The 27,990-nt window shown below is 53.9% G+C and overlaps 10 protein-coding genes across 10 annotated transcripts; 7 read left to right on the top strand and 3 right to left on the bottom strand.

The window, feature by feature from the left end:
- Positions 1–1,190: 1,190 nt before the first annotated feature.
- Positions 1,191–5,497, top strand: LTHEOB_12724 (F-box domain cyclin-containing protein; the record flags this gene model as incomplete). Its single annotated transcript, XM_035509623.1, has 4 exons — positions 1,191–1,527; positions 1,660–3,363; positions 3,676–4,049; positions 4,103–5,497. 4 exons carry the CDS (start codon positions 1,191–1,193, stop codon positions 5,495–5,497), a joined length of 3,810 nt encoding a protein of 1,269 aa, XP_035363892.1.
- Positions 5,498–6,256: 759 nt separating this feature from the next.
- On the bottom strand, positions 6,257–6,856 carry LTHEOB_12725 (uncharacterized protein; the record flags this gene model as incomplete). The annotated part of the gene is made up of 2 exons (XM_035509624.1): positions 6,257–6,327; positions 6,412–6,856. 2 exons carry the CDS (start codon positions 6,854–6,856, stop codon positions 6,257–6,259), a joined length of 516 nt encoding a protein of 171 aa, XP_035363893.1.
- Positions 6,857–7,363: 507 nt separating this feature from the next.
- Positions 7,364–10,356, top strand: LTHEOB_12726 (putative sterol glucosyltransferase; the record flags this gene model as incomplete). Its single annotated transcript, XM_035509625.1, has 6 exons — positions 7,364–7,460; positions 7,509–8,190; positions 8,250–8,410; positions 8,462–8,831; positions 8,889–9,236; positions 9,285–10,356. 6 exons carry the CDS (start codon positions 7,364–7,366, stop codon positions 10,354–10,356), a joined length of 2,730 nt encoding a protein of 909 aa, XP_035363894.1.
- Positions 10,357–11,422: 1,066 nt separating this feature from the next.
- Positions 11,423–12,589, top strand: LTHEOB_12727 (Methyltransferase type 11; the record flags this gene model as incomplete). Its single annotated transcript, XM_035509626.1, has 8 exons — positions 11,423–11,521; positions 11,578–11,599; positions 11,656–11,678; positions 11,734–11,775; positions 11,830–11,990; positions 12,047–12,272; positions 12,328–12,494; positions 12,547–12,589. The coding sequence occupies 8 exons, from the start codon at positions 11,423–11,425 to the stop codon at positions 12,587–12,589; spliced, it is 783 nt and encodes a 260-aa protein (XP_035363895.1).
- A 1,514-nt stretch (positions 12,590–14,103) lies between these two features.
- LTHEOB_12728 (uncharacterized protein) lies at positions 14,104–15,544 on the top strand (the record flags this gene model as incomplete). Its single annotated transcript, XM_035509627.1, has 2 exons — positions 14,104–14,636; positions 14,695–15,544. 2 exons carry the CDS (start codon positions 14,104–14,106, stop codon positions 15,542–15,544), a joined length of 1,383 nt encoding a protein of 460 aa, XP_035363896.1.
- Positions 15,545–15,663: 119 nt separating this feature from the next.
- LTHEOB_12729 (Heterokaryon incompatibility protein) lies at positions 15,664–18,018 on the bottom strand (the record flags this gene model as incomplete). The annotated part of the gene is made up of 2 exons (XM_035509628.1): positions 15,664–17,275; positions 17,489–18,018. 2 exons carry the CDS (start codon positions 18,016–18,018, stop codon positions 15,664–15,666), a joined length of 2,142 nt encoding a protein of 713 aa, XP_035363897.1.
- Positions 18,019–18,387: 369 nt separating this feature from the next.
- LTHEOB_12730 (Nudix hydrolase 14) lies at positions 18,388–19,281 on the top strand (the record flags this gene model as incomplete). Its single annotated transcript, XM_035509630.1, has 1 exon — positions 18,388–19,281. One exon carries the CDS (start codon positions 18,388–18,390, stop codon positions 19,279–19,281), a length of 894 nt encoding a protein of 297 aa, XP_035363898.1.
- A 3,612-nt stretch (positions 19,282–22,893) lies between these two features.
- On the bottom strand, positions 22,894–23,307 carry LTHEOB_12731 (MFS multidrug transporter; the record flags this gene model as incomplete). The annotated part of the gene is made up of 2 exons (XM_035509631.1): positions 22,894–23,020; positions 23,075–23,307. 2 exons carry the CDS (start codon positions 23,305–23,307, stop codon positions 22,894–22,896), a joined length of 360 nt encoding a protein of 119 aa, XP_035363899.1.
- Positions 23,308–25,556: 2,249 nt separating this feature from the next.
- LTHEOB_12732 (MFS monocarboxylate transporter) lies at positions 25,557–26,717 on the top strand (the record flags this gene model as incomplete). Its single annotated transcript, XM_035509632.1, has 1 exon — positions 25,557–26,717. One exon carries the CDS (start codon positions 25,557–25,559, stop codon positions 26,715–26,717), a length of 1,161 nt encoding a protein of 386 aa, XP_035363900.1.
- A 369-nt stretch (positions 26,718–27,086) lies between these two features.
- Positions 27,087–27,975, top strand: LTHEOB_12733 (Cytochrome P450; the record flags this gene model as incomplete). The annotated part of the gene is made up of 2 exons (XM_035509633.1): positions 27,087–27,126; positions 27,188–27,975. The coding sequence occupies 2 exons, from the start codon at positions 27,087–27,089 to the stop codon at positions 27,973–27,975; spliced, it is 828 nt and encodes a 275-aa protein (XP_035363901.1).
- Positions 27,976–27,990: the final 15 nt, after the last annotated feature.

Consider the following 27,990-nt stretch of genomic DNA (forward strand, 5'->3'; position numbering starts at 1 on the left):
GGATCAATCGGCGCCGGGCCCGCAAGACCTGCCTGCTGGGCACCCCCTTCGTTACAATACGCTCGAAACGCACGAACCCACCGCGAGTGGGCCGGCGGGGAAGGCGGGCGCGCGTGCCGAGCGCGTCCCGATTGGCTGCAAAGTGAGGCGGTCGAGCCGAACACCCTCAGAGCGTACAAATGAAGCCGCACGCCGTCCATCTCGCCCGTCGCCCACCCGCTTCGCTGCACTTTCGCTCCCTTCACCACCACCGCATCCCTGCCGCGCGCCCACCGCCCCAGGCCCGCTCTCCTATGTGCGCCCGCTAGCACCGGGTGCTCCCGCCGTCCGTCCGCGTCAACGCATTCACGCAGCCTTGCCGTAACGGCTGCTCTCCTATGGTTGTCGTGAGCTGAGGAGCTCGAGTGATGGAGCAGCCTCCGAGCCTCGCCGCGAGGGCCGGCTCGCCGCACCTCCGTCAGCCGTCAGCCTCGAGCGCTTGCGGGCCTTCCGATCGCATGCCCGAAGCACGAGATTCTCAGTCTTCCGGCAAGCGGAAAGCCGACGGACCTGGGGAAGCTCCTGACAAGCGGCGCCGCGTTACTTTGCCCGATCATCTTGCCAACATTCTTCCGCCTGTCGCAGGCCTGCCTGGGCAAATCTGGCAGAATGTCTTTCTTTACCTCCCTCCCGTCTCTCTCGGTCGACTGTTGCAGGTCAACCGCGCTTTCCATACTCTCCTCACCTGCGTTGTTGAACCCGACCCAGGTTCACATCCCATTTCTCCCTCCCTGCCCATCGTCAGCTCTGAGTCCATCTGGTCTTCCGCGCGCAAGACGTACTTTCCTACCATTCCAAGGCCACTTGCCGGCCAATCTGAGCTGAGCATGTGGCGTCTGCTGAAAGGCCGACGTTGTCAGTTCTGTGGCAAGAGTCAACGCCCTGAGCCGCACCCTGCCAATGCGTGGGAAGGAGGCCCGGGAGCTGATGGTGTTCGTGTCATTTGGCCTTTTGCCATACGTTCGTGCGGGAGATGCTTGGAAGAGCGCTCACAACCGGTTTGTCGTTTGTCTGGTGCTGTCGTCTTGTTCGTTTTCTAACCAGCACGGCAGGAACAATCTCTGCTTTTCACAATCTCTTCGACCGCCCTCCTCAAGGCACTGCCTTGCGTCTTCCTGACGCAGAGTCTGCATGCCGTCCCCTCGAGCATCATGAGCTCTACCTCCATCCCACCTTCTATCACCTGGTCGAAGTGGTATTATAGAGAGCATGTGCAGGACATCAATCGCGAGTTTGAGGAAGTCCGGGCGCTTGGACCTGCTGCCGGCGAGGAATGGTTCAAAGGGCTTGATGATATAGGCCGAGGAAAGATTGCAGATGCGGAGCGCTGGGAGAGATGGGAGCGTAAAGGTGGTTTCCACGACCTGTCGCCACCGAGAAGACAGACAGTGTCGCCTCCAACAATCGCGTCCAGCAGCCAACAGCCACCAACAGCTGCTACGTACGCGCAGGCCAGACAGCTGCCGATGAACGGCGTCCCACGAGCTGGTGAGTTAACTCTTCCCGTCCCCTTAGGCCAAATCGTGCGTGCCGCACACTGGAGATCTTGTAATCCGGCATATTCGAGATCTGTTGGACCGTCCACGCACTGCGAGGATACTGACTGCTGCCCTTTTCAAGTTTCCTCTTACTCTTCACAATATCCTGGCACTACAGCAGAGCAATCAATGGCACCGCAAAGCCTGTCTCCGGGTGCATCTAACCCGCTCCGTCCTGAACGGAGCATTCGGGATGCGAACGAAGCAAAGGCTGCCCGCAAAAATGAGATTGAGCGCCGTTGCCAGGAGCTCAACCCTCCGATTTCTCCGAATGTGCTGCGGCACATGAAGGCCTTCCAGGCAGCATGTCAGATCTCTTCACCCCTGACCGAAAAGGCGTGGGAAATGCTCAAACCTCGGCTTGAAGCCCAACGGGATGAAGCTGAAAAGGTTGAGCATGAGCGCGCTGCCCAAATGGCTGCATTGCAGGTCAAGCTTGAAGACCGACGTCAACAGGATGCTAGTATGAAAGAGGTTCGAGAGGTGTTGGAGCGTGAATGGGAAGAGGTGCAGAGACCGGTCCGCGAAAAGCTGGCCCGCTACGCCGACGAGATCACAAGTCGTGACTGGATGGATGGCCGCTCGCTTTCCAAGGACAATTGCCCACAGTTCGCTGCTGATCTCTTGATTGAAATTCGTAGCCGATTCTATGCCGACCTTGCCTTGGAGGACGAGGACACACTAGCTGCTGGACAGGAGATCCGTGAGGACCCTCCTACCGGACCCCCTACCAGACGTTTACTCCTGGAGAACATGAAATGGGTATTTGATAACAAGATCAAACCGCTAACCGAACAGTTTCGTAAGGAGCTTTTCCTCTGCAACGGCGAGGGTTGTGAAGGCAATCCGAAATGGTACGGCTTCGAAGGTATCATTCAGCACTACGGCGCCAAGCACACCACCGCTTTCAGTGTTGGCAACGTCGTTGTTTGCTGGAAAGAGGCCGAGTGGCCCGAGGAGCATCCATTCCACCCGGACCCCTCCAAGGCCAGATACGGATTCTACAATGGATATCCCTCGTCTTCAATGGCCGCCCAGCCCCAGCACGCTTACCCAACTTACCCCTACGGCGGGTATCCTCAAGGTACAACGTCGATGCCACCTACCACTGCGCGCACGCCTCATCCTTTCGTCACTCAGTCCAGCCCAGGACCTTACGGCCAATACGGAGCCACCAATGGACCCTTCCCGCCTCCTGCTGCCACTAGTGCTAACTTCTACGGCCCTCGTCATGGCCCTCCGCAGCCCTACGGTCCACCTCCCGGTTCCATGCCGCCCTACGTGGGCTCTTCCCAAGCACAATGGCATGACAGCCCGTACTCTTACGACGGCTATGCACAGTTCCCACCGCCACACGGGCCTACGTTCGCTCCTCCTGGCAATAACTTTGGCCCTCCCATGCCGGGCTATGGTGATACTGCTCAGGGCCAATTTGGCCCACAACCAGCTGCACCCGGACCCTATGGACCATACCGTGGCGGCTCCTCCTCCCATGGAACTCCCCCGGCACCTCCAGCTCCAGATTCCAGAGGACCACTGCCAACGAACGTGTATCGGGAGCAATTGCAGGTGCTAACAGATGTGGCTAGAGACTACTGGACATCCACATCCGGAGTCAAAGGTTTGCCTCCGAGTGTGAGGCTCTCTGTGGTGATCTACCACATCTTGTACCACTTCAATCTGCGGTTCGGTATCGAACCCAGCTTGGATCTTTTTGCTGATGCTCTTGATTCTCATAACTCTATGCATCCTCTTAATGCTGTTGCTGGTCTTCGTTGTAGAGCCTGTGCGTTGGGATTTCATCACCACGCTCCTACTTTCCATTCTTCTTCTTCTTCCTCCCACTCTTCGGAGAGGAATTTCTCTAGTCTTCTGTCTTTGATTCTTCATTTCAAGTCTGAACATATGGAAAGAGCAGCGCCTGGGATACACGATGTCAGTCCGGGACCACAGCTGGAGTGGAAAAAGGACATGATCGAGCTTCCTGACGACAGTGCGATCTCTGCACTTGTCCAAAGTCCAGGAATGGATGATCACAAGCTTCGGATCATTGCCGAAGCTTTCCCCACACTATTCCCATCTCCTCTCCCACACATAGGCATCGTGCCCGACGAGCCTGTGGAGAACGAGACGTCGGCGGCCCACCAGCCGCGGGATAATTCCCCGGCACGACGTAGGTTCACAGGTGACCATGCTGAACACCGTCAAGAACAACGTCAGGAGCCTACGCCAACACCACGCTCTCGGCCCGCACGTCTCTCTGGCCCTAGTTTCGAGGGTTCTCCAATGGCTCGCTCTCCGATGGCACCTCCTACTGCTCCTCCGTCGGGTGACGGTGAATATGATTCTCGCCGCCCTCCTTTCGAGTTGGATGAGCACAGAGCCTCGCGCCGTCCAATGGAGTATCCCTACAGTCCTCCTCGAGGGGATCGTCGGATGCGGGCGGTTTACTATGACGAGCCCCGATATTACGTAAGTTTTCTCCACTCACACTGACGCTCGCGCAGCTGACATGGTTTGTCAAGGTTGCACGAGATTATGATGACCATGGCTACCCAAGCCGTCGCTCCGATAATTACGTTCCTCTCAGTCCTGCTGCTTCACGACGGTATTCCTACTATGGTCGTGTATATGAGGAATCCTTGGATCGGCCTAGGCGAGAGGAGCGGCATGCTTCCGAACGGGATGTTGAAGCACATGAGCGTGTCCCCACGCGTGCTGGTCTGCGATACATCGATCGTCCAGAGCTCAGCGCTGCCCCTTCACCAAGCAACGCAGTCCGCCCGGAATCCCGCCAGAGAAACGAGGAGAATGCCGACGACAACAGCGTCAAGCAAGAGCCGCGCAGCCCAATGCCCCCAGACGTCGAAGCAGCAGCAGATCGATTCTTGGACGACCTGGCCACTGGGGAGCGGGTGCGCGAGTACGTGTCCCGGGCTGCTCGCGATGAAGATGAGATGGAAAACGCGGAGAACAGAACAAGGCAGCACTCCCGAGCACCAAACGAAGCTCCGGCTCGTTCGGATGATGCCGCGGACGGGCAGGGATCACAGACAAACTCGGTACGGGGCAATGGCTTTGAGCACACCCCCCGTGGTGGGCGATCCACCGCTGAGCCAGAGCCTGAGATGCGTCGTTACTCTCATGGACTAAGATACCCCAGAGATGAGGACTATGGATCACTGCGGCGGCGGGAATCCGAGTCACGTCGCTACACTTACGCGCCCTCCCGCTACCGCCGAGTGAGCATGTATCACGATGAGCCGTATCACTACGGTCATCGTATCGTACGTTCTCGCAGCAGTAGGTATGGACGGTACGAGGCAGCTCGTCGGCAGCTGGAGCAATCAAAGTCCCCGACAAGGGAGGGCACAAGCGTTCCAGAACAGAGGCAACGATCGGAGCGCCACAGCCCTGAGCCGCCCATGTATGACGCCCGGTACGAGCCGCACTACCCGAGTCACGCGCCGTCGCGAGACTACGTGCCATACGAGGACCGGGAGCGCTACTCACCTGGCCCTCCGCCTGGTTATCGTTACGCCGAGGCACCTCCGCCGCCTTCTTACGTCAATGAATACGGCGAGGTGATCGAGTACGTCCGGATTCATGACCCGTATCATGACCATAGATATGTCCAAGGCCCGCCTCCAGACGGCCATGGGCGCTACGTCGAGTATCTGCCGTACGAACGTCAGCGTAGGTATGAGCCAGTGCACGACGATAGGCACTACGTCTACTATCCTGAGCGAAGGCCTTACTATGGTGATCATGAGGCCCATCCCTACTACCCGGGACGTGAGGGACGTGACTACGAGGTGGGTTCATCTGTCCCGCCGCCACAACCGCCGCCAGGCCCGCCGCCCAGAGAACGTGAAGAGGAGAGACGAAGGGAAAGCGCATTTGCGGAGGATGCGGCTTAAGTTGAAAGGACATCGATATGCAGGTGATGGATTCTCGAAATATGTGAAAGATGTGCTCTTACTAGCATGTTTATGACGAACAACATACGAGTCAAGTCCCTTCTAATTCCTCATATTACTATTCCCCGGCGTTCTCGCTCACGATGTTTACTTCCCCATTTGCTTTAAAAAAATTCCTCTCGTATATTTTGGTAAGCTGGAGTGGGTTCACAGGTTTTGATTCATCGACATACACTTGTACAAATATCCTGCCCATTGTCCTGTTACTTTTCTGCATCCACTGCCGGTGTGGGGCGTCGGGTTACGGGAAGTGTCAAGTCTCACCGAGTCTTTTCACACCTCTCATTTTTTTCGTTTCTGTCTTATCCTCACGACTATTTCCTCCTTTAATAATGACAACGACCACATATAATTGAATACGCCACGCAATCATGGTTTGGCTTGTGGAATCTTTTAGGATTTCCTTTGGGGAAAAAAAAAGGGTGGGTGTCTGTTGAGGTCGTGGATTTGTCTCTCGGGTAGATTGAAAATTTCTAGAGCGAGGTATAAGATCATTTTACGTATCACTGCACCTTGTTCTATTCTATTTACCCCGAGAAAATATAATACTGACACGACAAAATACGAGTTGTCTGTAGAGAGGCTTTATGTGTTGAATAAAGCGGTAGGAAAAATTGTGAACGATGGTTTGAGCGAGTGCTTCTAATGCTTGAATGAGACCTCTGCTTGCATCGACACTTCAGCACAACATACCAACCCTCAGGCTTCCTTCCCACGCGGCGGCCCCATCTCCACATCCTCGGACTCATTCTCGCCCCCCATTAACTTATCTGTCTTTCTCGTCACCCTCCGCGCGCGACAACACCACGCACATCCCATCACAGCCGAACACAACCACAGCACCATACACACACATCCGATCCCCATGCCAACCTTCATCCTCCTCACATCCGTCGTCAGATCCCACTCCTCGCCCCCTTCTCCCTCCGGTCTCGCCCCCAAGTACGTCGAGGCGAAGACGCCGAAGTGGGCGGCCCACAGCACGGCGACGACGCCGTCCCACACGCACCACGCCACGACCTTGACCGTCACGAAGCAGTGGTAGGCACACGTCAGCGCCGACAGCGCCGCCACGACCTCGGCGTAGACCCAGTTGGTCGGCGCGTGCGTGCTCGTCTGCGTGTTGTGCGCGAGGTCGGCGCCGTACAGGCCCGCGACGATGATGGCGAGGACGAATTGGGTGGTGCGCAGCGTCGTGCGCGCGATTAGCCCGCAGAGGCCGGTCGGTTCCCAGTACTGGTCGAGCATGCCAGTGGCAGTGGCGGCGGCGGTGGCGCGGCGGGAGGAGTTTGGCGCCATCGGGGAGGGGTGGTGAGTGTTTCGGTGAAGAGGTTGGTAGGGCGCTTGGTTCATAGACAAGGCTGGTGGCGCTGGGATTGTTAGGCCTTGAACTTGGAAGGTATCGGTGTTTGCGACTGTATATAGACAGACCTTTGAAATAAGTTTGCTATGCTCGGAGTGCAAAGAGGATATACGGGAGATCACCGCGGGAGCCGAGAGACGGTCTGGTCGTGCTCCGCTTTTAAAGACTCGGAAGGGGGCCAAAAATAGCCACTGTTCTTCAAAATTTGGTTGATCGGGCCAAAAGCAGAGAAAAAATCTGAAGACTTCAGGAGAGGCGGGGACAAGGCCGAGGGTTGGGGCTTTAATTGGAGTCGGGTTTGGGCTCGTATCCAGAATACGTAAATTCCTACGAATACGTAAAATCAGATGTGACGCACTAGTGAAGCACTATTTTCGGGGCTTTAAGTCTTAAATCCCTTTAAAGTGCTCGATCTGCGCATCAGACAAGTCATTACTTCCCTCATGGCGAGCAGCAGTAACGCAGACATTGGGTGCCCCCCTCCATACAACGAGGTGGTGGCCTCTGGAGACGTCGTACTCGACAGCACCAACGTAGCAGGTAGGCTATCCTCAAAGCTTCAACACATGGCGTACTCATAACAATTAGACGATGGACGCGTTACTGTCGATGTGGATTCAAAGCTCGGCCGAACGCTGGCGAGGCTCATGCCCAGCGATCCTGACGATGACAGCTCCGAGCCAGCGCTCCCACTGCCTCCCCGTCCATGCGCCGTCAAGCTCAACATAGTCATACAGGTTGTTGGGAGCAGGGGAGACGTACAACCATTCGTTGCGCTGGGAACGGAGCTACAGAAGTACCACGGTCATCGCGTGCGGCTGGCGACGCACGACGTGTTTGAGGACTTTGTACGCTCTTCGGGCTTGGAATTCTACCCCATCGGCGGTGACCCCGCTGAGCTTATGGCGTTCATCGTCAAGAACCCAGGCTTGATTCCGAATCTGAAAAGCCTGCGTGCTGGCGAGGTGCAGCGCAAACGTGCTATCATTGCCGAAATGTTGGAAGGATGTTGGAAGTCGTGCATCGAGCCAGACACTCGTTCGAATGCCCCCTTTGTCGCCGATGCTATCATTGCAAATCCCCCAAGCTTTGCTCACATCCACTGTGCGCAGGCATTGGGTGTGCCGCTTCATCTGATGTTCACCATGCCGTGGAGCAGCACCAGAGCCTTTCCCCACCCGCTTGCAAACCTCAAGTTCTCCGCCGGCACAGACATGAAGATTGCCAACTATGTGTCTTATGGGATTGTGGAATTTCTGACGTGGCAAGGGTATGTTAGCCCCCCTAAGGAAGAATAAGGGACCCCATCGTGTCTGACGTACCCTATAGCTTGGGCGACATCATCAACCATTGGAGAAGGCATACTTTGCAGCTAGAAGCCGTACCGGCAACAGAAGGCCCACGCCTAGCCGAAACGTCCAATATACCTTTCACATACTGTTGGTCTCCCGCATTGGTTGCCAAACCCTCGGATTGGCCAGCACACATCGGTAAGCCTTCTTTCAACTCAGCTTCGCCTTTCCGATGCTGACACTTTGAAGACGTGTGCGGCTTCTTCTTCCGTGATCCGCCGGACTATTCACCTCCACCTAAGCTTGACAAATTCCTCCAAGCGGGACCTCCGCCTGTCTACATTGGATTTGGTAGCATCGTCATCGAAGACCCCGCGCAAACCACGGCAACCATCCTACAGGCTGTGCGAGCAACTGGAGTTCGAGCTATAATATCACGAGGATGGAGCAAACTCGGCGAAGAGACTTCTTCAGATCCGAACATATTCTATCTTGGAGATTGCCCGCACGAATGGCTCTTTCAGCACGTTGCTGCAGTTGTTCACCACGGAGGGGCTGGAACAACAGCTTGCGGACTGTTGAACGGAAAGCCCACGACCATTGTACCATTCTTCGGAGAGTAAGTCTACGTCATATCTAGAGGATGAAAACTGTCAGACTAACATGTGGTGTCAAGTCAACCATTCTGGGGGCACATGGTTGCTGTAAACGGTGCCGGACCGGAGCCTATCCCATACCGACACCTGAATCCCGAGAATCTTGCGGACGCTATATCATTCTGTCTGACGGAGCAGGCGCTTGTTAACGCTCAACAGATTGCGGACCAGATGAGGCAAGAGTCAGGAGTGAAAGCTGCTGTGCAATCTTTCCATACGCATCTACCCAAGGATTTGGGCTGCGATGTGTTGCCAGATCGACCTGCCGTGTGGAAATACAAAGAAGGCAAAAGATCAATAAAGCTCTCGAAAGAAGCTGCGGTAAGATTGTCAGAAAAGGGAAAAGTGTCCCGTAAGAGCCTCAAACTGTGAGTAAACCAGTTCCATACCTGAAACGAAGCTCACGAGTATAAAAGACTTCAAACAAAACCCATTTATATCGACAACCGCCGATGGGATCCACTTACTGCGGTCGGGTCTGCGTCTGTATCTACCGCAGCCGGCATGGCCGACGCAGCGGGTGGTGTCTTCTTAAAGCCAATCAAGGAGTACAAGCGCGCGCGCTCGCGTTCTTCCAGCGCTCAGCCTCCCTCCATATCTTCAGCATCATCAAACCACGATACCCCGGAATCTTCCACAGCGAGTCTTGATACCCTTCGTCCATCCACGCTCTCTGGAAGAACTCTCTCCAGCACCTCGGCCGACCTGCGTCCCACAACCGCCCCTACCTCGCCTACCACGACGCCGCCATCCGAAAAACAAGACATCACATCCTCAAACTCATTACCTTTACCATCATCACGCCGCAACTCCACTTCCACGCAGAAATCAGCACCACCGCCCACCAGCAGCAGCAGCAGCAGCGCACCAACCGACCAGCTCACCAGAACCAACAATAACAACAACAACACCGCCGCCGCCATGGCCTCGGCCTCCGCCCTCTCCCTCGGCAAATTCTTCCTCACCGGCGCGCGGGGCGTCCTCGTCGACATCCCCCTCGCCGCCGCCGAAGGCATGCGCGCCGTGCCACGCTTATACACCTCCACACCGACGTCCTCCGCCCGCGACGCCTACGGCCACGTCACGGACGTGCGGTCGGGCTTCGCCGTCGCGGGGCGCACCTTCGCGCACGGCGTGGCCGAGGGCTTCGGCGACATCTTCGTCGAGACGTGGCGCGGCAAGCGCGAGGAAGGGGCTAAAGGCGTCGCGAAGGGGTTGGGCAAGGGCGTCGTGAGTTTGGGCATGAAGACGGGGGCGGGTGTCGTGGGGGTGTTGGCGTATCCGGGGTTGGGGGTGTGTAGGAGTGTGAGGAGTATGGTGAAGAGTGAGGTGAGGAGGGGGGTTGAGAGTGCGAGGTGGGTGGAGGGGGAGTGGTTGGTTGCGGAGAGAGCGGCGGGGGAGGAGGGGAGAGGAGTGGTGGGTGGTGTGGATGAGGTGGCGAGGGCGTGGGAGAGGGCGGTGAGGGGGAAGGGGAGGGAGGGCAGCTGAATACAGGGCGCGATGGTGGTTTGGTGTCGGGAGTTGTGGGAGTGAAGTGTTGTTTAATATTGATATCGATGAATGTTTTGTACCTTTCAACTTGTATTTTAACCATAGAAATTTACAGTACGAGATATCGGGCTGTTCTAATCCGTACATAGCCGGGAGCCGCTGAGGTAATGTTTTAAAATGTGGCTGTATTTTTTTTTCTTCACTGGACAGTTTTGTTCAAGGGTCAAAAGTGTCTTACCTGTACAATTAACTTCAAGAAGCTGACAGCTCTTCACACTCTTCAGAAGAGTGGGGTTTGTGGAGACGATGGGTCGCTCAGTCCAACGGTCATCCGTGATCGTCGCTGTGCCACGCCTACGCCGCACTACCTGCCTGTCTGGTGTGCCCAGGCGGCCATACTGTCGGTAATAATATGCATGGGCCCATGGTTCAAAAAGAGGGCCCGCCCAGCGAGCATGAGCCAAAGCGGGGTTTTGACAAACTCATTTTCTTTCCTCCAGCATCTTGCGACACCCAATTCCGCATGGACCAACACCTACGAACCTTGTACATGTGAGAAAAATATGTGCAATCCGGAGACACAAACTACCACGCAGGCCGAGGGCTTGCAGAACATTGAAGTCGACACCGGTGTACGTAACCACGAGGCGCATTACACATAGGTGGCTGGTCCTTGGCCCTAGGATAAACTTTCTGCCCGAAGGTTGTGGGATTAAACTCGCCAATGGTCGCTACCGTTCAGCTGGGCCTGAGCTTCACTAATAGCAAGACTCAAATGATAGCTCGACACGGATTCTGCTGTTGGGAGCGTCGATGACCAGCTGTATTGTCGCACCTCTGTTGAATGGTTTCAGTGAAATGCCGCTAATATGCTTAGCTCTGCGTATTCCCGATCCTTGACATCGAGCGTTACTGCGTACCCAGTCGAACACGGTCGTCGATACCATGCTTACAAAGATGGCTCTTATTTCATGCCCAATGATGAGGTAGGATTTCGAGAAGCATCTCTGGGAAACTAGTCCTCTGAAATTTTACACAGAACGAACAAGATCGCCTTGACCTGATGCATCATCTCATAAATATCCTCACTGATGGGAAGACCTTCTTCTCTCCCATCAAGAGCGAGAATTTAAAGCGTGTTTTGGATGCTGGCTGCGGGACTGTAAGAGCTCGTTGCCCCAAAAGCCCACTGATAACCGAGATACTGAAGTATGACAGGGAATATGGTCCATCGAAATGGGTATGATTTTGAACCAACTGTGTCTTTGTTGCTATTCAGCTGATATTTCAAATCAGGAGACAAGTATCCCGGAGCGGAGGTGAGATTTCTTTTGAAAACAGGCCTGGTCAAACCAGATTGCTAACCACTGAAAGATTCTTGGCAATGATCTCAGTCCGGTGCAGCCGTCATGGGTGGTAAGTACATGAAGTATCTTGTCTCGTCATCACTGACTTATCTCGGCTCTCTAGCCACCCAATGTCAAGTTCGAGGTCGATGATCTCGAAGCGCCGTGGAATCATCCAACGCCCTTCGATCTCATTTTCTGTCGGTACCTTGATGGAGCCATTTCTGACTGGCCTACTCTTATATCCAACATGTTCAACCATACCAGGCCAGGAGGCTGGGTTGAGTACGAGCTCCACATTAATGTTGTTTCAGAAGCTTTTACTAAACCGCTCATTTCAGGCTCCAAGGCTATGACGCGCAATATAGGTCCGACGACGGCACTTTGAAGGCTGAATCGTATCTCAACCAGTATGTGGACACGATAGACAAAGGAATCTCCAAAATGGGCAAGGTGCTGTCCACTGGCCCGCTTTTCGAGGGGTTACTGAAAGATGCTGGGTTTATCAACATTCACATCCACACATACAAGCTCCCCATTGGCACGTGGCCAAAGGACAAGAAGATGGTACGTCCTACGTATTGAAGTCTTGGAAAACTTTTAAGACTAACTTCCGGCAAAGAAAGAGGTCGGCACTATCAACACATTGCAGTACCTTGAAGGCATGGAAGCATTCTCATACCGCCTGTTGACCTCTGTCTTGGACTGGAAACTCGAAGAGGTGCAAGTGTTCAATGCCAAAGTTGCGGAGGAGATCAAGAGCAACAAGGTCCATGCATACTACACTCTGTAAGCACGCATTGCTCCATGCTGTGTGATGTACTAACAGACTCCTCTACAGCTACGTTGCTTACGGACAGAAACGGAAGGACGATGAAGAATAAAAGCTCATCAAAATGGCTGACAATGCATCCATGAAAGTCATAATGGAGGACTCGAAGGGTTGTGCAGTATATCTGTCGTTTAAAATTTCTTTGCTCCGTCAAGGCCAGAAACAATCAAATTCAACTTTTCTCACTGTTACATTTACTATCAATTCATATTTGTCAGCGGCATCTGAGGACCAGTAGCATGTTTTCCAACTTGTTACTATTGCGGCGTATATTAGCCCCCACGCTGCGCCCCACACATGCTAGTCATGTCGGCGAAATGACTAGCATGTGTTGGCGGCGCTTATATATGCCCAGTATTCGCTGTTTTCTGATCCTCGACATACCTCACGATCATGCATAAAGTGGACTGCTACATATCATGGATGACCACGATCTAAGGTATGGAATCAAGCAAGAGAAACTCTAGCCCGCAGGAACTGACTGACCGCAGCATTCCTCTCGTTCCTCTAAAAACAAAGAACGAAGGTTCTACTTCGACCCAGACGGATACTGAGAAAAGCAAGCCTGAACTCAATGTGGACGGAAAAGACGACCGACCAGAAGAAAGAAAGCGCTGGCCTCCCAAAGCGCTTCAGCCCTCGTGGGATTATCTTTTACGGAAGCAAGAGGCCGTTTCCAAACATCTGCCCCAGGGATGGAAATTTGGCGCTAGTGTTGCGGTGATTTCATCCAGCTGTGCACTGATAGCTAATATCACCGTTGCCGCAATCTGCTACCACATTCTGCGCCGGCAAGGAGTCAGCTCATACATTGCTCCCATCCGCACTGGATCATGTGATGACATGAACGGATTGAGCACTCGCATCCATCTTGGCATCAATATTCTTAGCACGCTGATTCTGGGCGGTAGCAACTATTGTATGCAGGTGATTGGGGCGCCGACTCGGAAAGATGTTGACAAAGCTCACCAGAAGCGAGAATGGTTGCATATTGGCGTTCCAAATCTGAAAAATCTGAGGTTCATTCCAACCAGAAAGCTTTGTCTTTGGCTGGTCCTGGGAGGGTCATCGATCCCTTTGCACTTGATGTGGGTGTTCGGCGTCTTACCTAAAGCGGTAGTACTGACTCGTAATAGTTACAACTCCGTCTTTTTTACATCTACAGTCACCAACTTCTACGATGTCTACCTTGGCACGGAAGGCTTCGTCAACGGATCTCAATTTGACAAGACATTGTTTCCAAATGCGGGTAGCAATACTGCGCCCGGTGGCTCTTATTGGCATCGATATGTCTCCAATCCAGCCAGTATACAAACGTCTTTGATGGCTCACAGCGACAATGCCTTCGAAACGTTAGGCATCGAGGATTGCATAAGAGCTTATGCAAAAATCATACTCCCAGAACGCCGGAATCTTATCCTCGTTGCAGCAGACGCATCAAAAGACGACGTCGATCCTTCTGACTGGCACACGGCGAAGACGTCTTGCGCATCCACTTCTGAGCAGTCAGTCAGAACAGAGCATCTGGGCTCAGTCAGCTGCGGAAATTCATCTCTGTACGCAGTAATGGGCTACGACATGGGTCTCATGCCTGCCATCGATCCAGGCGTATCCAATTGGTTCTTCTGGATCTGCTCACAAAAGTACAATTACGACACTTCAAAAGAAGACGTGCCGAGCCTTTGCAGTGACGGCGCTTGGAAAAATGCCAACAAGGATTCGTCATGGACTGTGTATGGATTCGAGGTCGACCACTGCCTGAGCGAGAAGGTTGACACTCAATGCAGCCTCAACGTCGGGCTGAATCTTCTCATAGCCGTCATTGTCTTCAATGTCGTCAAGGTCATGACCATCATCGCCACGATCATTGTTGTGAAAGATCGTCCATTGATCACGGTTGGAGACGCTGCCTCTTCCTTCATCAAAATTCCTGACGAAGCAACCAAAGGCATGTGTCTGTATTCCAGGGTTGATTTTGAATCAAAGAAAAAAGATGGCAAAGCATACCATCCGGTCGCTGCTCCGAGGAAGTTTGAAGTGAAGCAGGAACGCTGGTCCAGCGCTGCGAGCAAGCGTCGCTGGCGAGTAGCAATATATCTGTAAGTTCCCAAACACAGTGGAATCAGAACTGCATTCAGTCACTGACAGCTCAAAAAGAACAGGCACCGCCCTCGCAGGAATCCTCTCCTTCTTCCTCGTCGCCATCTTTATGCTAAACGGGCAATACAACCAACTCTCCAAACTCTTCAGCGTCGGCCTCGGCACGCTCAACCCCTACACGCTCATCCAAGGCTGGGCACTCGCCAGCACCGGCGACGCCGCCATCATCCAAACCGTCCTCATCGCCAACTTCCCACAACTCCTCCTCTCCTTCCTCTACTTCGTCCTCAACAGCCTCTTCACCAGCATGGCCCTCGCCGCCGAATGGTCGCATTTCTCCTGCTCCTCCTCCTCCTCTTCCTCCCCTGCCCGCGGCCTCCGCGTCACGCACCCGCGCGGCTCCCAGCGTTCAACCTACTTCCTCTCGCTGCCCTACCGCCTGGGCCTGCCGCTCCTCGCCGCCTCTACCTTTCTGCACTGGACCATCTCGCAGAGCATCTTCGTCGCCCGCATCGAGGGCCGTTCTGCCACCGACGGCCCCGCTAACCTCAACGACCTCGAAGAAACCAACTGGCAGCCCGTCATCACCACCTGCGGCTACTCGCCGCTCGGCATCTTCCTCGCCCTGCTGACCGTCGCGGCCGTCGCGGGCGCGGCGCTCGCGCTGGGGAGGTGGGGAGGGGGGTTGGGGACGGGTGGTGGGATGCCCATCGCGGGGAGTTGTAGTTTGGCGATTGCGGCGGCGTGTCATGCGCCGGAGGGGACGGAGGCGGAGGAGGTGGTGAGGTGGGGGGTTGTTGTTGGTGGGGAGGATGGAGGAGGGGGAGGAGGAGGAGTGCGTGTGGGGCATTGTGCTTTTTCGAATGGGGAGGTTGGAGAGCTGGTGCCGGGTAGGCTGTATGCGTAGGGGCTATGGAGGAATGATGTAAGCGGAGGCAGACTTGGAAAGTGGCTGCAGCGTAAAAGTTGTATGTTCATGGTACCACAATGAAGTGAATTATTGAATAGAGATTCGAGATATTCTACTTATCTTATGAATATATCCTGTGGCTCCTGGTTCTTTGCCAGAAGGTCTTTCTGTGCCATCTTATCTGCATAGCTTGAAAGCTTTGCCATTCCGATCCGCTTGAAGTTGGGCCCATCATCCAATCTTTGCAATAAGAGACACATCAGGTAACGCGATGTTCTCTTAACAGTCCGCTCTCCATACGCGGCGGGCATGCAGTAAATCTCTGCTGTCTCAGAAAAGATATCTACATCGGAATCTGGAGCGTCGAGGCATACGTTGGTAAGCTCTTTTTTCGTCTGATTGGATGGCGGATCCAGGGTCCCTCCATCCAGCCACCAGCCATAGGGAACCCTACGATGAGGCTCGAGCTTTCGAAGCGTGATCTTGTGAAGATGTTGTGCTGTGAGCTTGATGTACCCGGCGTTGTTCTCGTTCTTGATTAGACTAAACGCATCCGCGTCCGTTTTGCCGGTCTCTACGTATGGCAGATAGAATTCGATGACCTGGAAAAGAAGATCTTTGACGCCTTCGCTGTAATTTGTAGCCTCCCCATATACAATGCCCTGGGGGGCGTTGATGGATGCCCAGGAAAATGACGGCGCACATGTTGGATCGCGCGTTGAATGATTCTGAAATGCACCATTCTTGAACACTGGCTCGACACGCCATAAGAGCTGGCTTTCAAGATATTGGTTCCATATTCCCGCAACGTACTGCACGCCTTTAAGGTGCTGATCGTGAAACAGTCTTGCAATACCAGAGAGTGCAATCAGCCTATCCCTCGACATGGTAAGCTTGGATCTTGAATATTGTTCCACGATGCGCTTCCAAAGCTCATAAACGTAAAGATTTGGCAAGCCCTCATCTGGATCCGCAAGCCCCCTCAGACGAGACTCGCGCACAGCTTTGCCATCCACTTCGGGGTTCATTGATCTCTTGAATCCGCCACTGTATACGACTTCTGCTGACCTCATCATGTAGACCGGGACACCCTCTGGTTGACCTTCAGCCCGATCAAACTCAGCGCATTCCCAAGCAATTCGGTCTGCGCAAAAGTGGAGAACTCGTGGGGTCAAAAACCTCTCTTGAAACACCCATGCTCTCTGGTTGATTGGAGCGTCGTCGACCAAGTCTTGCCAGCTACTGGCGTCAAGGATTATACAACGTCTCAAAAGGTTGTTTACAGATTCATCCAATTTTCGGTGCTTGGCTGGAGGATACTCGTCTTCGAATCGAGAGGTCAAAGGCGAGGTCAACGGCGAGGTCAACGGCGAGGTCAACGGCGATCTTCCCTGTCCGCCCTGTGGACCTAAGAGTGCACCGACGTTGAGGTTGATCTCGTCTTCCCAAAGGCGATCAGGCTGACGAGGGAAGAACAGTCCTTTCTCTCCATCCACAGCCGCCGTCGCGGAAATGTTTAGGTACGACTCGCGATAGATATCGCCCATTTTCTGAGACTGTTCCAGCCAGTCCAGTTCGGCGACTCGATTATAATCAGGCTGACCGAGAATCGGCTGAATGATGCAAAGCGAATCTATCCAGACGTAGCCGACCCTGTCGAGGCGACTGGCAAAAAGCAACGCATTCCGGAAAGTCTCGGTGAATTCGCGCAATTCGATCCCTTCACCCCTGAATCTCTGCTCAGTCTGGCTTGTGAGTCTAATTTGGCGGCTTGCAATATCGGGCGGACCCCAGCAATGGCTTAATGTAACGAATCTGTTGCATCGGCTGGCCCTGAGTGTCGCATGGTCTTCTTCCACAAGTCTCACTCTAGTACGGTTGAGATCCGAGTTGAGGGACTGAAAAGTAGAGTCTTCTCTAATATTCACTCCGGTTGCGTACCTCAGCTCCTGGATGTCAAGGAGGCGTCTTGGGTACCACTTATTTTCAGTATTTTGCCAAGAGCTTGCGCATCTACACTCGGAAATCCAATCATGCGCCAGCTCGAAGACCTCATCCGACGAAGTATGAGAGGATGTAGGCGTCCTCAAGTAGACATCCTGTGAACCTGCTCGCAACTGGGTGTCAGAAGCTTTACTTGGCATGAAGAAGATGTACGTGCCTGTGGGGCGCAGCACAAAAGTTCTGATGCGTTTCTTGTCCAGCTCGAAATCAAGGCGATACTCAGCATCCTCCCACTGCCTGCCCCTGAATTGCGAGAGATGAGCGTTGAGGTAAATATCTTGATTTTGAGACAGACTGATTTCGCTCTGCAGTTCGCTTGCGAGCGCATCGCATATGGTGCAGCCTGCCTCTTGAGATTTCCGGAGCGTTTCTGTGCTGGTATGGTGTCGGAAGATAGGGTCGTATGTCCCATTCCATTTCGGGCCCAGTCCGCCGCGAAGCAGACGGACACATATTCTGCACAGCATGTTGTATGAGGGAGAGAAGAGACGGGGTTGCAGAGCCTTTTGAATGGGGCGCAGATCGCCAGCCTGGCCTGCTGGAAAGTGGGGCCCCCGCTGTCGTACATACAAGGGCTGGCTGGAAAAACGCGCGCTTACCTACATATTTAACGCCTGTGCCACACCCGCCATACAGCTATGTACTTCATGGCCCTACGCCTCAGTCGATTTTTCATTCAGCCATCCTGTTGCCTTGCGTATTCTGCCTAAATTACTCCGCCCGCTTGCCGCCATCTCAGCTTTGTCCGCTCTTTAACTCTTGCAACAGGCCCGTAAAAGGTTCATTCACCCTTGAACCTCTTACTGCCGCCAAGAAACCTTTCTTAGTAACCGCAGATGGACTCAGCACAACATGTAGCAACAACGTTCATCCTCCCGGGCTGGACCTCGGCGGTGCCAGTCCACATACGGCCAGACGCAGTCAATGACGGGCTGACGAGAGATCATGTCGAAAACTTCACCGCGTTCAAAAACTGGACCAGAACACTCAACAAAAACCTGTCCTTGCAAACGCAGCCCGGCCACGCCTCCCAGGCGGATCCCTGGAAACTGCAAGAAATCATCATCCATCACGTAAAATTCCAAAGCCCGCAAAGCATCCGCTTCATGACAGTCGAGGCCAAACTGCGACGTGAGTACGAACAGCCCCTCACGCTAGATCGCGTCGTCTTCTTGCGCGGCGGCAGCGTGGCGATGCTGATGATCCTACGGCCGCGCGACCTGCGCACCGAGCGGCAAGTCATCATGACCGAGCAGCCGCGCATCGGCGCCGGCAGCACCGCCTTCCTCGAGATACCCGCCGGCATGCTCGACGACTCGATGGAGGTGCGCGGCAAGGTGCTCGAGGAGATCGAGGAGGAGACGGGCTTCACCATCCAGCGCGACGAGCTCATCGACCTCACCGAGCTCGCCATGCGCGGCACCGAGACGCCGGACCAGCTAGAGGCTGGCATGTATCCGAGCCCGGCGAATATGGACGAGTACGTCACCCTGTTTTTGTGGGAGAAGGTGCTGGATCGTCAGGAGATTGAGGATCTGAAGGATAGGCTGAGCGGCTTGAAGAAGCATGATAATATGATTACGTTGGTCATTTGCAACTACGAGGAGATCTGGAGGAAAGGCGCGAGGGATTCGAAGACGCTTGCCGCTTGGGCACTATATGAGGGTTTAAGTAGGGAGGGGAAGATCCAAGACGAACTGTATAGAATACGCACGGGCCGTTCGAGATAAGCCGGAAGATTGAACGTTTTGGAGCTGAATGGAAGGGAGCTGAACTCTGACGACCGGGCCAAAATCATCCATGCGAGAAGGACAAGGACTGGGGAAGAACTCACAGGTTGGTATTTTCTTTAAATCCTGTTGTCGAGATAGATTGGTTTCTATATCTTATAAGGCCAAGATGCACGGCCCCTTTGCGTTCCCGCAAGCATGCTGAACCCTTTGATGACAGGTCAAAGCTCACTCGGAGATGCAGTAGAACGGGGTGGGATCGTTCCGAGATGTCTGGAACAGTCTATGCACGGAAAATTACCGCATGGCTGGCATGAGGCTGAGAACTCGAGGTATTACACGGAACCAGGCTGGCTCTCTAAGCCTCCACATCGCCAGATGGTGATCGATCATATGCGCACTTCACATTTGGCGCACTTGCGCATTGCTCCACACGCGATATTCGTAAATGGTCTGGATGATTTCATAACTCGTTGCTGTACTAGAAAGTTTCTGGATCTCATAAAGTCGACGAGTCAAAAAGTAGTAGAAAATTAAATAGGAGATGCGAAGAAATAAAAAGGAATGTTCCTGAACCAGCCATGAAGAACATTAAAGAGATGAAATGAAATGAGCTTGCTTAGGCCGTGGAAGGAATGGGGAATAGGTGGAAACTACCATCGCTTGGATTTCTCTTCAGGCAGAGACCATGGAATTTCTGCAAGTGACCTTTCAAGCCGTCCCTCCTCGTATACGACTTATCGCAGCCGTTAACAGGGCAAAGGAATGGCTCCTCAAGTTTCTGCGTGCAGCTGAACTTTCGATGCCTCTTCATGTTGCAGTTAATATCATGCAGGGTACCAGTAAAGGTTCTTCCGCACACCGGACAGGACGTAGTTGTTTTACTAGATGCATGAACTCCACCGCCGCTCTTCTCGATGTTTCCAAGAATTTGTGGTTGAGCGCACGCACATGGCCAGGTCGAACATGCGGGAGTACAGCCTGTGGAATTCTCGTCATAGGCTGCCACTGCAGAACCTATATGCATTGGAGTCTCTGGGGAGAAACCTTGACCGAAGAGCACATTTCGAGAAGGGGATGCTGCACATTGGTATGCGGAGTCACTCCCGCTAGATGGCGCTGGTGTTGCTGGAGTCATGGAGGCTTGAGGCCAAGACTGACTGAAGAGTGATGACTGAGCACTCTGATCGCTACCGGACGTAGCCTGAGATAGATCGGGAGAAAACTGAGTATGTTGCGGAAACAGTGACGGAGGGTAATGATTAATCGGCCTAACGTCAACTGATAGAGATACACCTCTTCTGAGCGTGGTATGAGGAGGAGCGCTGGGAAGAACCATCCGGCTTGAGAACTGGGTGTCTTGTGCAAGTGGCACTGATGCATTGTGAGAGATGCGAACGGCCCCCATGCCAAAGTCATTGGATGCATCAAGATGATGGTCTGACGTAGCATCATGGCTCGGCGGAGGTATTGGAGCTGCGTCTTCTTGCGATTGATGTCGGTACGGCTGTTGTACTGGGAAGTGCGCATACTCGGGAATCAATGGTGTCGGAGGAAGCTCATAGCATCCATCGGGCTGAGAAAGCTCGTAGCACCTCTCTGGTTGAGGAAGTTCGTAGCATGCCTCTGGTTGAGGAAGTTCGCAACATGTCTCCGGCAAAGGGAGCTCGTGAATCATCAACGGCTGAGGGAGTTCATAGATGAAATTGTTGGGCTCCTCCGGGCCCATCTGACTTAGCATTTTGTCAAAAAAGACATTTCCGAAATCTATCTCGGGATAGATGAAAGTTGTTTCGGGCGTAATGTCGGCCATGGTAGCGATGCTCTTGCGGTGAGTCGATCGAAGGAGTTTCCGGAAGAATTTCGATGCTCGATGCCGATGACAGTTCGAATCAAGAGCATTCGAACGCGGCGTGTAACTTTTCAGTTCACCTGAACCCTCGTGCACTCTCGGACTGCACTTGATTGGCACCCTCGCGTATGACTCTGGTACGGCTCGTTGGGGGATTTGACCGTCGACTCGATTGCCAAAGTTGCGGCCTGTCTTTGTGTGCCTCTCTCCAGCGCGCAGATTGTCGCCCACAGTCGAGATATGTTCAGTGGTAAGAAACTTCTGTTTTCGGTTGAAGCTTATCATGAAGCTGCCGTCCTTGGACCAAGCGATCACTATTGGAACCCATCTGTCAGTCAAAGGCATATCAGCGATGTGATCTTGGCGGGAGATCGTCCGTACCAACTTCAGTGTTTCCCGACGGTCGAAGTGGATCCAATAACTACCTTGCATGTCGGTTTGCAGGGAGTACTGTATGTTGTGGCGAGTATTGCAATGGAATTTGGGCTTCAAAGTGATTGGCAGAGCCAGTATACCGAAACAGTACAGGAGTGGCAAGGTGAACATGTAGCTTTATAGGAAGTAGACAACTGGCACCCCTCAAGCAGAATCAAACGAGCAGACTCTGGGACTCCATTGCTACGTCGTTGCATACGCCTCCTGCATCATTAGGTGTTGTGGTGGACTCCCTCGGCACGGCGTTGGCGATGCAGAAGACCTGGATTCGCGCGACTGCGTAATATTCCTCGGTAGGCTTTCTCATATCCCCTGTAGACAACTGACGAATAGGAACTCCCAAACTCCATAGCTCTTGTAGCGATTCGCTACCGGCTCATAGCTCATAAACCGTGGGACTGATCGTGCATGGAGAGCGTGTCACTATTCAGCAGGCAAAACGCCCTTTCCGTTGCCCTGACTTGACCAGGTCACTTTTACGGCCGGGTAGGTATGGAATTCAGCCTTGCGTCGTTCGCTTGATTTGGGTGGTGCAGAAGTTGAGGCTCAAGGATTCTGCCTCGGGTGGAACGAGACAGACCAACATGCTGTATGGTCCACCACGTTGTTGAGGAATCGAATGATAGGCCGTGGGACACGAGCGGGGAAGTCCGGTGAGGCTGAGCCATACCTGCTGGAGCTGGATCAGCCTAACCATATCTCTTCGTTGGGAGGAGGTCATACTGGATTGGGAACTTGAATGCTAGACATGCGTCATGAAGAGGCTCTTGAAGCAGCCCCAAAGTGTGAAACAGCCAAGGCTGCATCCGAGGTGCTGCAGAAGGGTCCTTGGGATATCGAGAGAGCGATCGGGACTCGAACGGGTGTCGGGAAGAGCCTCCCTTTATTAACACAGAGCAGTGAACTCGACATGAGTCCCTTCACTTAAAAACAGTAGCACAGAGTCCTCAGCGCGTAGCCATGTGCGCTTCCTCTGCTCATCTCTGGGGCCGAGTCTTTCAGCTCGATGCATGTGTGGTTGTGTCGCAGTTGCTCGAAAGATGGGGGTGAAGCGGGCTTGCAGATTATTGGTCAATAGCATTTTCCGTGTAGCGCGACCGGCGTCAGCGCACACGATTCTCTGTATGCCTTACATGAAACCTCTTACATTTCGTGCTGTGGCACGACATGGCCCTCAGCCATGTTCGGCCGAGAAAGTATCTTGCCAGACAGATGACGAAGAAGGCAAATTCACATGAGGCAACCTTATTGGTGGTAAAGAGAAATCAAGTATCAATTTCGATTTTTCGCCCGTTCGTAGGATTCCCACAAAATCATGCCCCCCGCTACAGATCAATTTCACTTCCAGGACGTGCGATATTCTGACGCCAATGATGAGCGTTGAATGGATCCTTTTCATAGACGTTCACCTCGAAGAACTTGTTGTGGGTCGAACACTTGAAGTTTTTGTACCTTCCGAAACAAATCAGTGATGAAGTTCCATTTTGACGTGGTTGCGCCACTTACGCATTCAGCTTCTTGTAGTTGGCTGCAATGAGATCCGATTCGGTGACTTCAACAAACGCTTCTTCTTCATCGTTCCCCTTGGCGACGGCAAAGTACCTCCTGCTCTCAAGCGGACCGTAGTTGACCTGCTTGACCAATTGAATGACATGAGGATAGCCGAGGTTTGCGAGCTTGTCTCCCTGCTCGCCAGTAGACTGCGCTGTTGCCTCTCTTGGGAAAGTGGCCCACTTCATGAAGGCGGTGAACTTTGGTTCGTGACTCAGGGCTCGGGGCCGGTAGGGTTCGGTGTTGGAGCAGCAGAAAAGGGCGGTCATCCTGGTAGTGAGTTTGAAATCCGATGAAGCTCAATGAGAGCACGAAGCTACCAAGCCATTCCATACTGACACGCCCTATTTATGTTTATCATCCTCCACACCCAAAGATGCCATTTTATCTATTAACCTGTGATGATTGGGCAAAGCGTCAACCTTTCACTAATGTGAGGCCTAACCTACGGCACTGTCTTGGCAGCTGAATCGAGTCGTCAACTGTGGAACCTACGATGCACCATGCTTTACACATAACCCTGTGATGAAATAAAAACGCCAATAGGAACGGTGATGCTGCTGTATACAGTGCTGCTTCCGATCTGTATTTCCGAGATTTTCCGCAGGCCATGTCATCTTCCTGTGAGGCCTACCCTCGCTATCCGGCCAATCAGGGAGCTGCTGCCACGCAGGTTAAGCGGGGCCAACTCGACATTCAAAAGCCAAATAACTCTTGTCTCTGCTCCATCTTCTTTTCTTTGCGGACTCAACGCAAGCCGTTGACCGTGTCACTCTTTTCGTTGATCCGCCCCTTCACCCTCCTTTTTTTCCTTCCTTCTCCCTTTTTGGCCTTGGGTGTTTTCGTCAGTCAACGCATAGGTTCCTGTGCCATATTCATTCTAAGAGAGCGGAAGCCGACAGCGACAAGTGACATCTGAGTTTCAAGACTACACTGGTTCATCTGCACGGGTAGAAAAACAACAACAACACGACTTTTGTATCAACCCATGGTTTTTGGACCGGCGGAATTTTGATCCAGATCATCAACCTTTCGCTACATCCTCAGATCCTCCTTCTCTGCAGGATCCCATCGTTGATTTTCCCGACACCGAGGCCTTTGATTCCGAACCTTCCTTCCCTGCTACGACAGTTATCGATGACCCCCTACAATCACAACCACCAACTTCTTCGACATATCAACAGCTTGTCTCTTACAGTCTTCAACAGCGATCAAGCTCCGGGTTGATTCCTTGTCCCTTGTGCCCCAAAGAATTCAAAAATCGCGATCAGCTCAGGTAAGACATCGATTTATTTGCGGACTCAGGTTTCGTCTTAGTTGTTGACTCTTATTGTAGGCGGCATAACAAGTGCCATACAAAGCCTCACAAGTGCGAAGTTCAAGGGTGTGACAGCGAAGGTTTTGGGTACAAGAAGGACCTTGATCGGCATATTGCGTCAGTCCATTCTGCGTCGGTCGATTCAAGCGAAGGCTTTTTCTGCAAAGCCGCCGGATGCAGACGGGCTCGGGAGCCCTTTAAGCGAAAGGACCATTGTGATAGGCATATGAGAACGCAGCACCCTGGACTGCTGGAGAATTAATTGAAGATGTTGTCGTTAGCCTTGGCGCATTTGAATCTGCTGTGAAATTGCCATAACAGTCTACTGTGAGTCTAGAGTAGCTTTAGTCAACTCAAATGTGCATGCGATTCTGTAGTATACTGTTGTACTCGTGTACACCCAGACTCCGTTGTCAAATACCATGGGCTCGACTTCAATCAGCCAGAGTGGGGTGAATGATCCGAGGTGAGAAGTACTGAGAATTATCCCAACATAGGCAATTCTTAGTAATGGAGGTATAAATAAATGTTTTGGGGTGAAGAAAGTGCGGACTCAGATCTTGATCCGAAGAAGGACTGGAGCGCCACAATACATCATGTACCATCGGAAAGCGCCCTTGCAGGGGCGGAGCTGGCCGAGATCGGTATTGGATTCCGCGTTTTGCCACGGCGGGTAGCATGCACGATTCCCGGGGGAGCGCTGATTGGTAAAAGCGACAGCCGAATTCCGCAGGGGGGGCGCGGGGTAGTTCTCATCAATCATCAACATCTTCATTCTCCGCGGACGTGGCATATTCGTCTCACCTTTTCAACGAAGACTCATAGCTCTGATGTTGCCGTGTCCTTTTACAGTCTCGAAGCTCAAAATTCGAGATTTGATGCATTCTGACGTCGCTAGACTCCCATGTCAGATCAATACATCGAAGCCGCTACACCGCCACAAGAGTCTCTGAGCAGCGAAGACAAACAAGATCGAAACATTGTTATCAACCCAACTCCAAGCAATGTTCCCTCAATTGTCCCATCTCCCGCTCCTGATGGCGGACTCAAGGCATGGTCACAAGTCGCAGCCGCGCACTTAGTCATCTTCAATTGCTGGGTATCCAAATCCATTCATCCATGCGCTGCACGGCTTGCAAGCTCACAACACCCCAGGGCTACATCTCCTCCTTCGGCCTCTTCCAGTCCTACTACACAACCACCTTCTCCGTCTCACCCTCGGCCATCAGCTGGATCGGCTCCGTGCAAATCCTCCTCATCTACCTCATCGGCACCTTCTCCGGGCGCGCCCTCGACGGCGGGCACTTCCGGTCCGTAGTGACGGCCGGCTTCATCCTGCAAGTCGTCGGCGTCTTCACCACGTCCGTGTCGACGCGGTACTGGCACCTCTTCCTCTCGCAAGGCATCTGCAAGGGGCTCGGCGATGGGCTCGTCTTCTGCCCGGCGGTCGCGCTCGTCGCGACCTACTTCACGACGAAGCGCAGCCTGGCCATCGGCGTCATGGCGACGGGCGGCGCGACGGGCGGCATCTTCTTCCCGCTGATCGCGCGCCAGCTGCTGCCGCGGGTGGGCTTCGGCTGGACGGTGCGCACCATGGGCTTCGTCGTGCTGTTCAACGCGTGCGCCTTCTCCGCCGTGGCGCGCGTGCGGCTGCGTCCGCGTCGCAGGGGCCCGCTCGTCGAGTGGGCGGCCTTCGCGGAGCCGGCGTACTCGCTGTTTTGCGCGGGTATGTTTCTCAACCTTTGGGCCGTCTTCCTTGCGTACTTCTACATCAGCTCCTACGCGCGGGATATCCTGCACGTCCCGTCCGAGACGGCGCTGACGCTGCTGCTCACCATGAACGCCGTTGGTGTCCCTGCGCGCCTCAGCTGTGGCTTCGTCGCGGACCGCCTCGGGACGGTCAATACGCTCATCCCTGCCGTCTTCTTTGCCGGTGTCCTCTTCTTTTGCTGGATCGCTGTCGGTTCGGTTGGCGGGCTGTATGCCTTCTGCGTTGTGTATGGCTTCTTCGGCGGAGGCATACAAAGCTTGTTCCCCGCGGCGTGTGCGAGCTTAACGACGGATTTGGAGAAGATGGGGGTTAGGACTGGCATGTGTTTTTCGGTCGTGTCGATTGCATGTCTTACTGGCCCGCCGATTGCGGGGGCGCTGATACAGAGGCACGATGGGGGGTATTTGTATGCCCAAGTGTTTGGTGGGGCAGCACTAATGGGTGGGACATTGACGCTGGTGGCAGCGAGGACTGCGAAGAATGGATGGGATTGGCGAAAGAAGATGTGAGACATAGAAAAGCAATGGAGAGAAGGGTAGGTGAAAAGCGGTCAAGTTTAGCCTAACACGAGCCTCTTGTTTCTTGCATATTTTCACAACACTTCAACAAGTTCCTACATAATGCTTGCTTGCTTCGCATAACAAGTAGAGCTCTCCTTTACTCACTACTCGATAATTTCGTCCGTTTCAGCCTCGGACCAGCGCCAACGACCATTTCCGTTTTAGTGCTTATGAAGCACTTCAGCCCATCATATCGAAGGATCTCCCTTACATAAAGAAGACCCCGCAACCTCCGCTATTTGCGTTTTATCTCCGTAACAATCTACATTTAAGACGAGCAGGAATACACATCTAGCCGAAACAACCCAATCACCAACAATGGCAGCACCAGCAAAACGAATCGTCCTCATCACCGGCGGTAAACCTCCACCAATCCCATCACCACCACACACACACACACACACTAACCCACTTCCCAGCAACCAGCGGCATCGGCCTCGAGCTCGCCGCCCAGCTCCTCGCCCGCACGCACCCCACCACCTACCACGTCCTCCTCGGCGCCCGCAACCCCACCAAAGGCGCCACCGTCCTCTCCACCATCCAATCCCGCATCCCCCCGGACGCCCCCGGCGGCGGCACCGCCGAAGTCCTCCACCTCGACGTAACATCCGACACGACCATCACCGCCGCCGCCGCGCACGTGCGCCGCGCCCACGGCCGTCTGGACATCCTCGTCAACAACGCCGGCACCGCCGCCATCGACGGGCACGACGACACCTCGACGCCCGCTGGCCTGCGCGCGCAGCTGCGCGAGTCGTTCGACGTGAATGCAACAGGTCCCGCCGTCGTCACAGCCGCATTCGCGGACTTACTCCTCTCCCCCCAACAAGAATCAGACTCATCACCACCACCACCGCGCCGCATCGTCAACATCTCCAGCGGCGCCGGCTCCATCACGCGGCGCCTCGACCCGTCGTCGCCCATCTACGCGCTGCAGGCGACCCAGTACCGCGCCAGCAAGGCCGCCCTGAACATGGTGACGGCGTGCCAGCACGTCGAGTTTGGTGCAGGCGCGAAGGGCGTGAAGGTCCACGCGTACGACCCGGGCTTCACCGTCAGCAATCTCGGCCCGCCGAACCGTGCGGAGAACAGCGGCGCGAGGCCGGCGGCGGAGTCGGTGGCGCCGCTGGTGGAGTTGTTGGAGGGGAGTAGGGATGGCGGGGATGAGGGGTTGTTTTTGCATAATACGGGGGCGTATCCGTGGTGAGGGGGTTTTTTTTTT

The sequence above is a fragment of the Lasiodiplodia theobromae genome (genome assembly GCF_012971845.1).
Source record: "Lasiodiplodia theobromae strain AM2As chromosome Unknown scaffold_72, whole genome shotgun sequence".
In the NCBI taxonomy this organism is placed as follows: Eukaryota; Fungi; Ascomycota; class Dothideomycetes; order Botryosphaeriales; family Botryosphaeriaceae; genus Lasiodiplodia; species Lasiodiplodia theobromae.